This window comes from Ambystoma mexicanum, chromosome 12 (genome assembly GCF_040938575.1).
Source record: "Ambystoma mexicanum isolate Mex_15411 chromosome 12, UKY_AmexF1_1, whole genome shotgun sequence".
In the NCBI taxonomy this organism is placed as follows: domain Eukaryota; kingdom Metazoa; phylum Chordata; class Amphibia; order Caudata; family Ambystomatidae; genus Ambystoma; species Ambystoma mexicanum.
Genome location: NC_090936.1, coordinates 291927326 through 291943140, shown reverse-complemented (window position 1 = coordinate 291943140; position 15815 = coordinate 291927326). Strand labels below are relative to the sequence as shown.

At 46.8% G+C, this 15815-nt stretch overlaps 1 protein-coding gene across 1 annotated transcript in view; it reads left to right on the top strand.

The window, feature by feature from the left end:
- The window catches only part of ST8SIA1 (ST8 alpha-N-acetyl-neuraminide alpha-2,8-sialyltransferase 1), a 747985-nt gene that overhangs the window by 348183 nt on the left and 383987 nt on the right, over window positions 1-15815 (top strand). The window contains exon 2 of the mRNA XM_069628450.1: window positions 10597-10741. Within this exon, the coding sequence (XP_069484551.1) occupies window positions 10597-10741 (145 nt within the window). The remainder of the gene's footprint in view (window positions 1-10596; window positions 10742-15815) is intronic.

The following is a 15815-nucleotide window of genomic DNA, read 5'->3' as shown; positions in this document are numbered from 1 at the left end:
AATCTGAGCCAACTGACACCCAGCAGAGCGAGGACGAGCAGGGCGGGCATGTGACGCTGGACAGAGAGGATAAATTGGCCATGCTAGTTCAAAACGGATTTCTGGCTGTAAATACCAAACTGGATGAGATAGTTGCTACCATAGGTTCCTTGAAGGCCAGAATCGATAAGGAAAGTGCGCGTGTCACTGAGGCTGAGGGCAGGATAGGTGCCACCGAGGATACTGTTGGTCAACACAGTCGTGATATAGCTCATATCCAAGACACTATGTACAAGCTCCAGAGTAAGTGCGAGGATCTTGAATCTAGATCCAGAAGGAACAATGTCCGAGTGGTGGGTGTGGCCGAATCCTTCGGCAAGGGCCAAATGGAGAAGCAAGTGGAAGAACTTTTTAAATCCTTATTTGGGCCCGACACATTGTCTGAACACTTCCTTGTTGAGAGAGCACACCGCACCTTAGCGCCGGTTCCCAAACCTGGGGCGCCACCACGAACTATAATCGCTCGTCTACTAAATTACAGAGACAGAGACACAATCCTCCGTTTGGCCAGAGAGATGGGCACGCTGCACTACGAGGGCAATCGCATACACATCTATCCTGATTTCTCCGCCTCTGTCCAGGCTAGCAGACGCTCGTATGAGCAGGTCAAGAAGCTCCTCAGAGAACGACAGATCAAATATGCCTTAATGTTCCCGGCCAAAATGAGAATCCAACACGCAGGGAGGTCGCACTTCTTTGAAAACCCATCCGAGGCCCTTTCATATATTGAATCTTCTATACCCCTCCCTCCAAGGGGAGAGCGACCGGCTCCGAGCAATAGACCTCGACCAGCAGACTAGGAAGTGCATGCTTTCATATTCGACATTAAGAGTTTTTAGGCCCCATGCCACGGGCCCTCTTGTTCTGTGATTACAGTCAGCCATCTTCTGTGAGTGGCGGCGTTGGAGGCCTGGGATGGCGGTCATGTGAGGCAACATGGCTACCCCGGGAGTATTCCACAAGTTTGGGGTCGCACACTGTCGAGTTGGGGGAGACGGTGCGGGTGGCGGGTGGGTTGGAGGGGGGAAAGGCTGGGAATGTTTGTTTCGAGTCCCATGCTGCAAAATGAGTATGCTCCCCCTCTACATGGGTCTCTGCCCTGAGAAGGTTCTTTGGGTAAGTTCTAGTTGGTTACTGTTTGTACTTGTGGTCTTGAGTGCACTTACACGGTCTGAAAGACATGATATTTTCTCTGGGAATCGTCCGTTACTACCCACACAATCCTTTTGTAAGGCCCTCCTCACATTCTGGTTATTACCCGTATACTATATTTCAGGTAAAGCTCTGCTCATGCTCTGAGGGTTAAACTTATCTCTTGGAATGTGAGAGGGCTGAACAATCGCTCGAAAGCCAAAAAAGTGGGTAATTACATTGTCAGACATGGTGCCCAAATCGTTATGCTACAGGAAACCCATACTATGGGAAATGATAATGAGGTCATCATGTCCGGCTGGGGCAAGTCCAGGTTCTACACCAACTATTCATCCCAATCCAGGGGGGTTGCCATTCTTATACACCCGAACCTTGGGCTCCGGCTCGATGGCCATAAACTGGACCCTCTGGGCAGATACGCACTTGTCTGGGGCTCGATATTGGGACAGCAGATATTGTTGGTCAACACATATGGGCCTAATATTGATGACCCCACTTTCTATGCTGATGTATATCAATTGATCGCTACTGTCAACATCCACACCATAATTTGGGGAGGAGATTTCAATATTGTTATGGACCCGGTGTTTGATAGATCCAGCATAACTGTAAGAGCACCTAGTAGGGCCTCTCTTGCTATGCAAAATGTTCTGTCTCAGCTTGTCCTCGAGGATGCCTGGCGAGCTCTCCACCCAACTACGAGGAGTTACACCTACTACTCTTCGGTACATGATTCCGAGTCCAGGATCGACTATTGGTTTGTCTCCCCCTCTTTAATTGCTGGTGTAGAGACATGTGAAATACTAGCCCGCACTTTATCTGATCATTCCCCAATAACACTTGAAGTCACTTTTCACAATTGCCCTAGACCCCCTAGAAGATGGAGGATGCCTGGGGGGTTGCTCCGGGACCCCGGGACGGTGGAGGGGCTCCACACTGAGATTGCTGAGTTCCTTGAAATCAACATAGACTCAGTCGATAAATACTCCACGGTATGGGAATCCTTTAAGGTCTGGGTCAGGGGTGCGCTACTGTCTAAATCTGTTGGTCTTCTTAAGGGAGTCAGGGCGGAACTGTCCCTGACTGAAGGCAAGCTGAAATTACTGGAGGACACTTATTCTCGCACCCATGACAGGAACATATTGGCGGACATACAGTCACATCTTCAGGAATTCAGCAAACTGGCCTCTAGAGAGGTGCAGTACATGGCATCCCCGATCCGTGCACGCAGATATGGCGAGGGCAATAAAGCGAGCAGGTCCCTTGCCAACTTGCTCAAACAGGACAGACACCCAAATCGTATTACCAGCATACAGACACCTGGGGGTACGGTTATAGTGAATGAGGACGAAATAAATTCGGAGTTTACGGGGTTCTATGAACGATTGTATAGTAATAGAGACACTAAATCACCCACCGAGATAGGGACATACCTTTCGGCACTGAAAATGCCAAAACTCCACGATGAGACCCGCCTCGCACTGGACCAGCCTCTTACTACAGATGAGATTGCTGCGGCGATTAAAGATTTAGCGTCCAGTAAAGCTCCAGGATTAGATGGCCTTGGTGCTGAATTCTACAAAGAATTTAGTTCGGAGCTTGTTCCATTGTTGTTGCGGGTCTGGGAGGAATCCCTTCAGTGTAACATACTACCCCCTTCCATGAGAGAGGCGTTAATAACTGTTCTCCCTAAACCACGCCGCCCTCCCCAGGATATGTCGTCCTACAGGCCACTGTCTCTTATTAATACAGATGCTAAAATATTCGCCAAAGTACTGGCCAACAGGCTATTGCCGGCGGTCCCAACACTGGTCCACCCTGACCAGAATGGGTTTGTCCCTGCTAGATCCACGGCACTTAACCTACGCAGGCTCTTTGGAATACTGGCCCAGGTTGACCCTGTCAGGAACGCTGTGGCCGTATCATTAGATGCCGAGAAGGCCTTCGACTCTGTCTCTTGGGCCTTCTTGCTGGCAGTGTTGGAGTCATTTGGGATTGGCCCGAACTTTATCAGGTATGTGCAATTGCTTTACACGAAACCTGGAGCCCGGGTGCTAACAAATCAAACAATCTCGGATATGTTTCTGTTGGGACGAGGCACTAGGCAGGGCTGCCCATTTTCGCCTATACTATTTGCCCTGACAATAGAACCAATGGCAATTGCGATAAGACTTCGACACTTCAATAGGGGCATCAACTTGAGGGGAGCCACACAACTAATATCCCTATACGCGGATGATACACTCTTATATATTCGTGAACCGGAGGATAACCTACCCCCCATAATGGCAGAGATTCAAGAATTCACTGCATACTCTGGGTACACCATAAACAAGAATAAGTCAGAGGTTTTTCCACTTACACCGGCAACAGACTGCCCCGTTTCTCTGGGCGGGATGAGATGGTCCAGCGAGTCCATCAGATATTTGGGTATACTCGTCTCAAGTGGGAAAAATAGATTATACGCTGACAATCACGATGCCACGTTACAGGCCTTGAAGACCAAACTGTTATTGTAGGACCGCCTTCCGTTGTCACTGCATGGCAGAGTAGCAGTCCTTAAAATGGTAGTCCTTCCCAAGCTACTTTACCTATTTGTAAACATTCCAATTTGGCCGGGAAGGCTCTTTTTCACTAAACTTAGGTCCATGGCCACGGCCTTCCTTTGGCACGGACAGACTCCAAGAATAAGCTGGGAAGGGATAACTAAACCATACTCTTCGGGTGGGCTGGCGGCCCCTGACTTTGAACTTTATTATCATGTATCCCAGGCCCAGTTCTCTAAATATTGGTATTCCAGGGATGGAGCCCCCCCACATATTGATGTAGAAGAACTTACCACTACACCCACGAACATACAGTCTGTCATTTTTGATGATCACTACAGAGACACATGTGATTTCAACCCTGTCAGTAGAACGGTCGCTTCCTGGCGGGCAATATTTAAGAAGCTGAGGCTTTCGTGCTTGTATAATCCGGAGGTCTCCCTCTGGAGATACCCTGGTATCCCCCCGACACATGATGCCTGCTTGCGATCGGCCTGGGACCCTGATGACGAGATGTGCCTGGGGGATATGTTTATCGATGCAAGGTTCGCGACCCTCCAGCAGACAACCGGGGCTCTGGGCAGGGGCCCACTTAGGGTTCTGCAATACTACCGTATGAGATCGGCCTTCCAGAAACACTGGGCGTCTTTCCCTGATGAACCCCCTACACACCCTTGCGTTCAGATGATCACTGCCGGAAACCGCTTGAGTGTTTCCAGTCTATATGCCATGGTACAAGCACACTCCCCCACGCCTGGTCTTAGCAGAGATAAATGGGAAAAAGATCTCCAGATTCCTATTGATGATAAGACTTGGGATAGATACTGTTCATTAACTAAAAAGGTTTCCCTTAATGCTGGGCTACGTGTGATCCAATTTAAAATTCTCAATAGACTGCACTACACCCCGGCCAAGATAGCCAAGTTTGTCTCCAACGCTCCGAGTCAATGCCCAAAGTGCAAAGCAGACTACGCTGGCTCGTTTCACATGTACTGGAGCTGCCCGGTGGTGGCTGGGTTCTGGAGGGAGGTGGCAGATATACTGGATGAGATCACACAAATCCCCCCGACGCTGTCCCCACAGAAATACCTATTCGGTGACATCGGAAAATGTTCTGAAAAGACCAGAAGACTGTTTAATGTCACATGTGCAGTGGCCAAAAAATGCATTCTGCTACATTGGAAAAATCCGTCGCCACCCACTGTGCAGCAGTTCCTCCGAGAGCTGGTCTATGTGAATGAGGCTGAGGAGCAGTTTGTTCTCACACGCCCCTCGGCCTGCAGACCTAAGGATATTTGGGGTCCCCTTAGAATGTTTCTTTGTGATATGATCTCCGACGGTGACAGCGATACTTAGACCCATTGCTCCGTGAAAATGTATATTATATGTACTATGTTCCTCTGCTTTACCGTGCCATGATGATTGTGATCTGTATGATGAAACTCTAACTGTGTTTTGTGTTTCTCTCGACCACCAATAAAAAGAGTTTAAAAAAAAAAAAAGTCATCAGACAGGGTAGGTCTAATAAGTGCAGGAAGAAAACGGGGGGACTGTATGGGTACAGATACAGACCACAGTGCAAGGGGTGGCCCAGAGGCAGTGCAGGGGGGTGGCAGGGTGAGCAGGTACCTGGTCCCAGAGGACAGAGGGTGGCCAGGTGCACGGTGCCTAGAGAGAACAGATCAGCAGGGGAGAGGGGGAGCGAAGGCAGAAGCAAAGAGGAAGGTATTGAGGTGCTTCCCGAACCAGAGATGGTTCTCCTCAAGTTTTAGAGTGGCAGGGAGGCTGTTCCAGAGGGAGGCCCCAGCCGCAGAGAGAGATCTACCCCAGCTAATTTCTTTGAAAAATGACTGACCCTGAGGGAGTTAGAGGTAGAGGAGCGAAGAGCTCGAGAGGGGAGGTATTTGTGGAGGGATAGCTGAAGGTATTTTGGACCCATGCCCCAGAAAGCCTTGTGGACAATGCAGAGGGTTTTGAATTTAATCCTTGCATCCACTGGGAGCCAATGGAGAGATTTCAGAGCTGGAGAGATACAATCCCAGGGCTTGATGCCAAGGACATGTCTTGCAGCCCTGCCCTGGATTAGTTGCAGAGGGCAGAGAGTAGGGGTAGGTAGATTTAGAAAGAGGCTGTTACAATAGTCCAACCTAGAGAGAACCAGAGCTTGAGTGACCATGAGCTTCTGGGGGAAGGATAGGAAAGGCAGAGTACCTCTGAGGAGGTGCAGTAGGAAGTGTGACTTTTTAGAGACATCAGAGATGTTGGCGGAGAAGGAAAGTGTGGAGGCAAAGATGATCCGAGGTTCTTAGCTTTGCAGGTGGGGGTAGGAGGAGGGCCAAGGGAGGCCAGCCAGAGAGTGAGGGGAAAGGATGGTGAAAGTGTGCCGATGAGGAGGATCTCTGTCTTGCTGGCATTCAGACAAAGATCATTGGCGGCACACCAATCTTAAATGGCAGTTAGGCAATCAGAGATGAGAGAGGGGGAGTAGGTGGCCGAGGGCAGCCTGAAAATGAGTTGAGTGTTGTCAGCTGAGCACTGGGAATTTGAGCAGAAAATGGCAATGCAGTGGGCAAGAGTTCCCCGGTATTGGTTGAAACGAAAGGGCGAGAGGTTAGACCCCTGGGGAACACCACAGGTAGAGAGGAAGATAGATGATAAGAAGGGCCCAAGTTGGACCTGGGAGGGTCGATCAGAGAGGAAAGAGGTCAGTCAAGCCAGAACCTGATCAGTGATACCCAGGTTATCACAGAGACGGTTGAGCAGGATGGTATGGTTGACCGTGTCGAAGGCAGAAGAGAGATTGAGGAGGATGAGGACAGAGGGACAGAGGACAGAGGGAATGTTAGAGTCAAGGTTGGAGAGCACAAAGAGCTTAGAACACCTACCCCCACCTTCACCGTAAATCGTCCCACTACCATTTGCTGTTGCTGATAAGTTAGGTCACTGGGTTTAGCAACCATGCAGATCCATGTTCTAATTAAGCCATTCATTCTACCATCATTCTGTTGGGTCATTACAGGTTATTGAATTCAGAAAGCTACCACAATATGATGCATTGCTCTGGCACTCCTAAACGTTTTTCCCTGTCCCAAGCAAGAGGGTGCATACACATTCTTCTGTAACATCCTTTTGGGGCCATTCTGTTGTGCTCTGGTGTTTACTCTGACACAATGAAAATTCCTCTGTCCTCCCCACCTCCCCCCCTCACCCCCCCCCCCCCCCCCCGTGAAGCTGCAGTGCCAGGCTCGAGCCCCATGCCGGCGGTGGCAAGTGCATCGGCGCCAACTAAGGTAGGTTGGTAATAGCCACGGCCTATGTTCTTGTTTGCAATTATTCAATTACCACTAATTCGAAAAAAATGCCATTTACACAATGTCTCGGCAATGCGTTAATAGCCAGAAGTAAGCGGAACTAAGTCCCCCCTCCTCGCTGATTACTGGTGGTATAATAGCTCGTCCTCCTACAAACGGGGTCAGAGGAATTCCAAGGGCAGGCCATGGTAAATGTTCCTCGGTATGGCCTCAGTGCGCACGCGCCGGTTAATGGCCCAGGTCTGGGAGGCAGCAGCCGGAGGAAGTTGGACGCACATGGAGACGGGGTACCCATTACAAGGGGGTGCTGATCCACGTCTACCCCAGAGCCTACCGTGGGTGGGGGTTGGGGGCTCGCTGTCTAGCCATGAACATATGAATTCAGGCTCTTCTCTGGCAAGGTCCACCAAATTATTTTACAGACGCAGGGGTCCGCTCACACATTCTTTGGTTTACAGGTAAACAAACACACAAACGGCAATCGCTTTACTTTGATGGGTACTTTGATTGGTCCTCTGCGTTTTGTATAGCGCCAAGATGCCAGTCGGAGTTTGCAACTGGAAGGGTTTTAGTTCTCAGCAGCAGAGTGTAATGTGGTTGGTAACCCATGCTTCATTTGAAAGTCTTTCAAAACACCTAAAATCGCTGTGGTTATATGTGCTTCTTATACATTAAAGGCCCGATCCACAGAGCGTTGTCCAATTGAATTGCACCATTCGAAACACCGAAAAAAAATGGGACGTAAATGCATCGAAGTGAATTACCATAGAGTCATAGACCCCATGAGAAGGCCCCTCAGATGCTCTATATATATTCTAGGTCAGGGTTCTGCAACCTGCACCTCCTCAGAAGTTCTGGACTCCGACTCCCATCATCCCTCATTCATCATGCCAACTAGGGCTGATGGGAGTGGTAGTCCAAGACACCTGCAGAGCCAAAGGTTGCAGGTTCTAGATCCAAGCGCCTCTGCTAATGGTGTCGGGGCAACAACCCTCCAAGCCTTTTGTCCCTGGCAGACAGAACGAGCCCTGTTGGGTGGGCACCGTCAGCTAACTGCAAAGCTGCAGAAAACCTGCCAGTCTATGCAATATGAATCAGCCATAAAGTTCGGAACCGAACCGACATTATTTTAGACAGTTGAGTCAAGTGAACTGTCTAAAATAATGTCGGACCTACGGTTCGCGCACACAGACATCTGCTAATAACTGGACGCCTGCCTGCTTAACTGGACGCCTGCCTGCTATTGAAAATGCTCCAGTCTCATGCAATGCAGTGCCCTGTTTATGTATACGATTACAGTTTCGCCTGCCAAAACCACTCAGTTCAAACCGCTTTGAAGCCATAATGATGGCAGCGAGGCACTATGATATCAGTAACGTGTAAAAAGGCTGTGTTTTTAGCGATTGTCCTGCTTTCTCCAGTAGCTGCAGGTGCTTTCCTGGAAGCCGCTAGCACTGCCATTCGTGTTTCAGAGCACCGGGCCTTCCGAGGCCAAACCAGCGGTTGTCATCAGAAAAAGACAGTCTGCAAGGATGCGTATGTTTTCCCTTCTGACGCACAACAGTAAACTACTCATGTCCACTGCTGACTATCCCCGCCTATTATCACTGCTGCATTCACACTCCCCTTTCTTTAAAATATCAGGAAACGGAGCACTAAAATAATTTTCTGCAAATCCTGGAATTTTTTACCGAATGCCATTTTGCATTGCTATACACATGTATAAATAATGGCCTTCAAGTACCAGAATGCATTATGCTATGAGCCAAAAAAGCCCAGAATGGTTACTTGTTTCCCAAGTGAAACTGTCCTACAAGTATTACGAATTTCAAGGCCATACGATTCTTTTTGATTAACCCATCTGCTTGCAGTCACTATTTGACAGAGTTATGCATCTTCTTCTTAGGCGCAGTGCAGGTATTTTCACACTTAACAATCAGCCAAAACACTTAAAGGGAGCTGAATCTTTTCAGAGGCAACGGCCAGCCCCATATTGTTTTCCATGTTTGCTCTGGCTATTAATCTTCTGCCCTTTCGTGAAGCCTTGCTAGAAACAAAGACATGCTTTAAAACATAGTTTGCCACCCAGAAGAGACTTCCTCTTGAGTGCTCTCGTAGAGAGAGCAGGTGGAAAAACACCCCACACTGCTCAAAAATACCCTCCTCCTCGGCCACTGACCAGTCTGTATACTAAGGAAAGCCCTGCCAAAATGAGTGTGGGTAATTTGGCCGAAGCCCTATTGCAAGATAGCAGACCTTGGGAAGCGTTCTTGCAGAGTTTTAAAGTGACATTTATTTCTGAACCTCAGCACGTTTTAAACAATATATTGCTGCAATGGCCTTACTCTGCGCCCACTGCAGCAATAGAGAGCGCTGATTTGCATAAATAACGGGGCACAGTCTCAGGGAAATTGAATGGTAAGTGATCTGACATTTCCAGCCAGAATTAGTTTAATGATTTATGAAATCTATTGGAAAACCATGAATTAGTGCGGCAGAAAAATAGAATCCTTGCATAGAAAATGTTGAATTCCAACATGCAGATCACAGTATAAAAAGATATGTTCTTTTGAAAACACAGGTACCGAGATAAGAGGTAGGGGAACACCTCCCTCACCCACTAGCATTCCCTTTTCTTACCTCAATGAAACCTCCTATCCCAGAACACCTGAAACAATAACCCCCTTCTCTAGAAACAAACCCCTGTTCCCATAAGTCTACAACCGACGTGTACCCTGTTAGCAAACCTTTTTGCAAATGCTTTGATAATACAAAAAAGAGCAAACCGGTTTTGTCACACTCCATATTATCTAAAAACGTTTGCCCTTAGTGCAAAACTGAATCCCACTCTTTTTTTGTACTATGTGTGCGGCACAGCATAACATGAATGGCGTTTCTACATTTATTTCCTTGTCTTGCAGAAAACGCAGTGCATAAAACAGGCTGCTTGAATTTTGTTCAGGTGAAATTATTCTTTAGTAATACCAATTGGAGCTAAACCTGTTTAGTCCATTCTGTATTATCTAAAGAGCAACATTGGTGCTAAATTCGTTTGCTCTGCTTTTCTGCACAAGTGCAAAGCTTTGATAATCTGGCCCCAGATGTGCATTCTGTTTGTATTATACTTTTTTGCTGATTGCTTGCCTACCTAATCGGTGTTTATTGCAGGCAGCTCTGCTGTGGGACCAGCAGGGGCGTTGCTAGGGGGGGGCTAAGGGGGCTATAGCCCCTGATCTTTTGGTTGTAGCCCCGGATAGAATCTCAGGAGCTACAGCCAAAAGACTAGCTAGCCCCCAGTCTCAACAGTTCCTACATCAGAGTAGCCCCGGGTCTTTTCCAGACCTAGCAACTCCCCTGGGGACCAGTGTCAACGGCTGTGTGATAGGTGCCTAATTTGTAAGCTGCGTTCTACCTTTGTCCCCTGCACACGTGTCCCCCAGCACACTCTCGGCATTACAGCTTCCCACATAGCCTGACAGTCCTGTGCAGTGAAATGCCGATAATTGATCACTAACATATGATCTTTTCTCCTCTCGTCCCTTTCTTAGGAGTCTGCTGGAAGACTGCTGTGACCCAGGCCACCTCCTCGCTATGACAAAGCAGAACTCCCCTCTGGGAAAGAAGCTGTGGTTCGATGGGGAGTTTTTATACTCTCTAACGATCGACAACGCAACACAGTCGCTGTTTCCACTGGTTGGTAAAGAAATTAAACGCTACTGTGTTTTCTAGGCACTGAGCAATTACACAGACAGTGATAGGCTGTAAAAGAGAACTCGCCATAAGATCTCACCAGTGAGAATTACTTTGACCTTTTGGTATGGGTTTTATTGTGGAGGGGGTTGTAATGGCGGCAGGGGGGTCTTGATTGACATTTCTCAGACTGGGATTACTTATGGATTCGCTTACACATTTCTCATTATTGAAATTCACCCATCCACTCTTTAGTGTTCCCTCATTTGTGATATAATAATTGATACGTTTGTGGTAGGGAATGGCACAAATTAAATATATATACACATTTCTGCTCCTTTATTGTAATAGCGGATAGAGAAGAATACACTTATTATGATGATGCTATAGTGTAATATTGTGCCATTCGATCTGTTCATTTAGACCGGTCATGTGGCTATTGGTCATGAAGATCTTTTCTAATTTTGGCAGTTTGTTTTCTATAGAATATTGTTTTTTGCCTCTCACTTTATAACTGTCCATTTGAAATGATCAATATTCGTGAAGTCTTTACGTATCCACGGGTTCCTCAGTCCTATGTCGATGGAACTTGTTTTTTTCGGTCTGGCTGCACATGATACACTTATTGCATGGATGATGGCCTGTTGGAGGCTCTAGACCCCATAGTTCTGTGATTAATTTAGCATGTGTCGTTTTGTCAGAGATGTCATCGTTCATGACTATACTGCCAATACTGGTGCTTTTCTTAAAAGCCAAAATAGGTGGTGTTAAGTCATTTGCTGTTGTATTTTAGCACGTGCTTCAGTTATTTTTGATGATGCTTTTAATTTTAAAAGGCACACTGGAAACATTTGTCACACAGGTCAATGAATCTGTAGTTGTTCCTTTAGGTTGTGGATTGAGGAGGGCTTCCCTAAGTGCTCTCTTATCAGAGTTTTTTAAAATTATTTTAATAAAAGAATTTTATTAAAAAATTCTTTTTAATTGGTTTCACCAGGCGTCCCTAGCAGTTCCCGCGAGCAGCCCAGGACACTAACAATGGCTCGTCATTAACAGGCCTGTTGTTAGCATCATCCCCATTCCCATTGAGCCCTATGGGGGCTGAAATGGGAAAGGGGATGTACCGGGTCCGGGTTCCCTGAATGGGGAAATACCGGGCCCTCCAGGGTTGGAATGGCCCGGTACTTCCCCATTCAGGGAACCCGGACCCGGTTACCCGGAATGGAGGTAGCCATGCCACAAATAGCGGCATGGTTACATCTTTCATTGTAATGAGGGCCATAGAAGTTTAGAGAATATCGTCATTTTGGGAAGTGCTATCTTACCAGCGATAGTGATGGGTAGGTGGGACCAGCTCATGAGTTTAGCCCGTAAGTGGGGCTAAATACACAGCACAGTTATAGTCATGCAGTGTAGAACTATGTCTCGCGACTGCTACCCCAAATTATCGGATGGTCAGTGGGGCACACTTAAATCCCTGTAGATCTTGAGGTGGGATGGTAATGTCTGTGAGAGGGAAGAGCTCAGATTTGCCACAATTCACTCGGAGGCCTGAGACCTTGCTGAAGTCCAGAATATCTTGCATGATAGGCATTAAATGTTCTTGGGGGTTCCGTATGTACAATAGCGCGTCGTCTGCGTAAAGAGAAATTATCTGTGGCTCTCCGGCTATCCTGTTACTCCGGTGCCTGTGTTTGAGTCTTATCATGTCTGCCAATGGTTCAATAACAATGGCAAATATTAGAGGCGATAGTGGGCATCCCTGACGGGTACCTCTGCCTATCTCGAATTGCAAAGAAAGCAGCTCATTAGTATTGACCATGGCAGTTGGTCACTCATACAAAAGGCGTAAGGCCGCAAGAAACCCTTGGCCAAACTAACACTTTTATAACGCTGCATACATAAATCGGCAATATACAGAGTCAAATACCTTTTGAATATCCAGTGCCGCCGCTGCCACCGCCTGGACTCCCGGGTCTATCTGCACTAGTATGTTAAAGTTAAGCCAAATGTCGAGTGCTATGGATCTTCCTGGGATGAACCCTGACTAGTCCAGCTGAACAATGCATGCCATCACTGGCATCAGTCGAGTGACCAGAATTTTCGCAAAGATTTTTATATCTGTATTAATTAGGGAAAGGGGGCGATAGGAGCCACACTGATTTGCAGGTTTCTCTGGTTTCAATAGAACTGTGATAACAGCCTCACGCATACAGCCAGGGCGCGACTGAGAAGCAAAGGACACTTGCCAAGCTTGAAAAAGGTATGGGGCCAGTTTCTCCAGGGGCCTTCCCCGATGGCAAATGATCAATTGCCTGGGTGATGTCAGATATGGAGATCGGGAGATCCAGCATGGCTCTGGTGTCTTGAAATAATTGACGGAATGGAAGAGTATCTAGAAACGTATCGATTTCTTCATAGAAACCTGCAAACACTATATTGATGGCCGTTTGTGTGTGTGCCATGTTGCCAGAGGCATCAATTACGAATGGAGTGCACCCACTGCCATTTTCTTGATGTGCCAAGCGGGCTAGCAGTTTACCAGGTCTGTCACCCTCCCCATATCTCCTAGCAGAGAGTGAGGCATCAAAATCTTTACTTCCTGCTCTGCGTGTACCCTAAAGGTGTCAGTGGCCTCCTTAATCTGTGCCAGCATGGACGCAGGGGGTTCATTATCTACCTCCCTTTCTAGTTCTCTCCAGTTACCTTCACATATCACTATACTGCGCCGAATATCTTTGAGGACACTGAACTCCATTGACATTGCGATCCCGTAGACTTTGAAGGTTTCCCAGAGCATGTCGGCCGACGGGAAAGAGCCTCCATTTAACGTCATAAAACAGTTATACATGATTATCGATAGTAGATGCAAAAAAACGCATCCTGTAGTGCTAGTGACTTAAAGCGCCAGTTGTGACAAGGCCTGGGAAGTGTTGGTAACGTCAGGGAGATACTAATTGGAGAATGGTCGGAGTAAGTGAGAGGGAGCATACAGGTGTCTGTAACCCCCCCCCCCAACCCACCAACAGTGTGTCAGGCATGATCCACATGTCGATACGGAAGAAGGAATCATGGACTGTTGAATAATAAGAATAAGAAATAAGAGTGATCATCAGCATGCAATTCTCTCCAAGCATCTACCAGCTCAAGGGAATGCATGCCATCCTTGATAGCTGAGGCTGCACGCTTTAGGCACTGTGGGTATGGGTGGATCTTACCCATTCCAGGTGTAAAATAGTGTTGTGGGGATCAGTGGATATCGGGCAAGGTCCTTAATAATGTCAGCATAGAACTGGGGGTCATCGATATTTGGGCCGTAACCAAAACATATCTACTAGAGTGTCTGCCTTCGTATGTTTGCAGCGGAATGGAACAGATTTATGCGCCAGGGTCATAACACCCCTTGACTATGAGGAATATGCAGTATAAAAGCGGTTTCCACCCCAGGTCCTAGCAAATCCTTCACAAATCTATGAAAGGGCATGGGTGTCCTGCAGGAGTACGATTTTAACTTTCTGTCTATCTACAATGTAAACATAGATATTCATTCCTTTAGTCGCAGACTGTTTGAATAGTACGGAAGGGGGTGTTTTTTGTTAAAATGGAAGCAAATTGTGATATTTAAAGAAATGTATTCAGCAACAATGGTCACAACTACTAGCTGCATAGTGAAGTAACTCATCACACTGGCACACATTGGCCAAAAAAGTGGCCCATTTTGCCTGACCCACTAGCATTTTGCATTTTTGGTAGGGGCATTACCGTATTGCCCTATAGGCCAGTCCAAGCCTGGCGGCTCATCCATAATCGGCGAGGGAGCGTCCACCCAGTGACCCCCTGACCAATTATGGAGGAGCTGAGGAGCCAGCCCAGTGAAACACTGAGAACTCCCTCAGCTGCTTTTTCCAGCTCAGGGTGTACTTCTGGGCTGACTCAAGGGAAACCCTGTTATTTTATTTATTTTAATATTATTTTATTTATTGTGTGTTTATCACAAAACTGAACTTTTCACACCAATTGTCAGACACTTAAATTCAGAGAAAACACAATCAATCAGTTAATTAATTACTTACAGTTACAGATCTTTGCAGAGTTAAAAGTTTAGACTTTAGACTTTAAAACTATAAAATCATAACAAATCATTAACAATCACAATCCTAATAAACCCTATCCTTAAAACAGTTAAAAAATGTAAGAAGTACTAGAACAGTACTAAAATAGCAGCAAATGAATATACTAATAACACAGAGCACTGAATGGCCCAAACAACCTGACAGCGAGTTTATTGACAGCTTCCATCCATTTAATATCTGAACGATGCTGAAGGTATAAGAAAGGAGAATAAAAACCCTTTCTCGTATACCAAAACAATTAAAAAATAATGCGAGTAACCTGATAGGGAAATCTCATTTGTATTGAGGATTCTCATCCAGAAATCCTCCTCAAGTATGCATTGACGCAACACAATGTTTTCCGCTCACAACAGGCGCAGAGCTGGACAAGATACACACAAATGTTTTAGAGTTTTGTCATTTAAAGCACAATACCTGCAGAGACTTTCCCCCTGAGGGGCCTTTCTCCTTTTGCCCAAAACATCCAGAGTGGGGAACAGATTTAACTTTAGCCTCAACATTTGGGGTCCTAAATTCCTTTGATGGATGCTTTCTCAGGTATGGGGCGGGGTGTTATAATTCCTCAGTGTTCAGGTAAAATGATCATTAAAGCAACGATATGCCGGCAAAACAGCCCTAACCTCTATCCACACGTATCTGAACAGTTTTTGCTTTACTTTATTAAGATTCGTTGATAACTCATACGTTGACGCATCTGTTTTAGAAAGAGTCTCCATACACCATACGCCCCAGTTCTTCAATACCTTACAAGTACCTTTAACCCACAATTCGTTCATTTAAATGAAGACTGAGGCATCCAGAGGTGCGCCTATACCAGCATACAACTGAAGCTTTCCTCACTCAATCACAGTCGAATTGGCAATTGCCCCAATTCAAAAGGAATTCCTGCAGTAGGGACTGAGGCCGGCAGACGCAGCACCTGTCTCTATAACTTGACCTCTAAC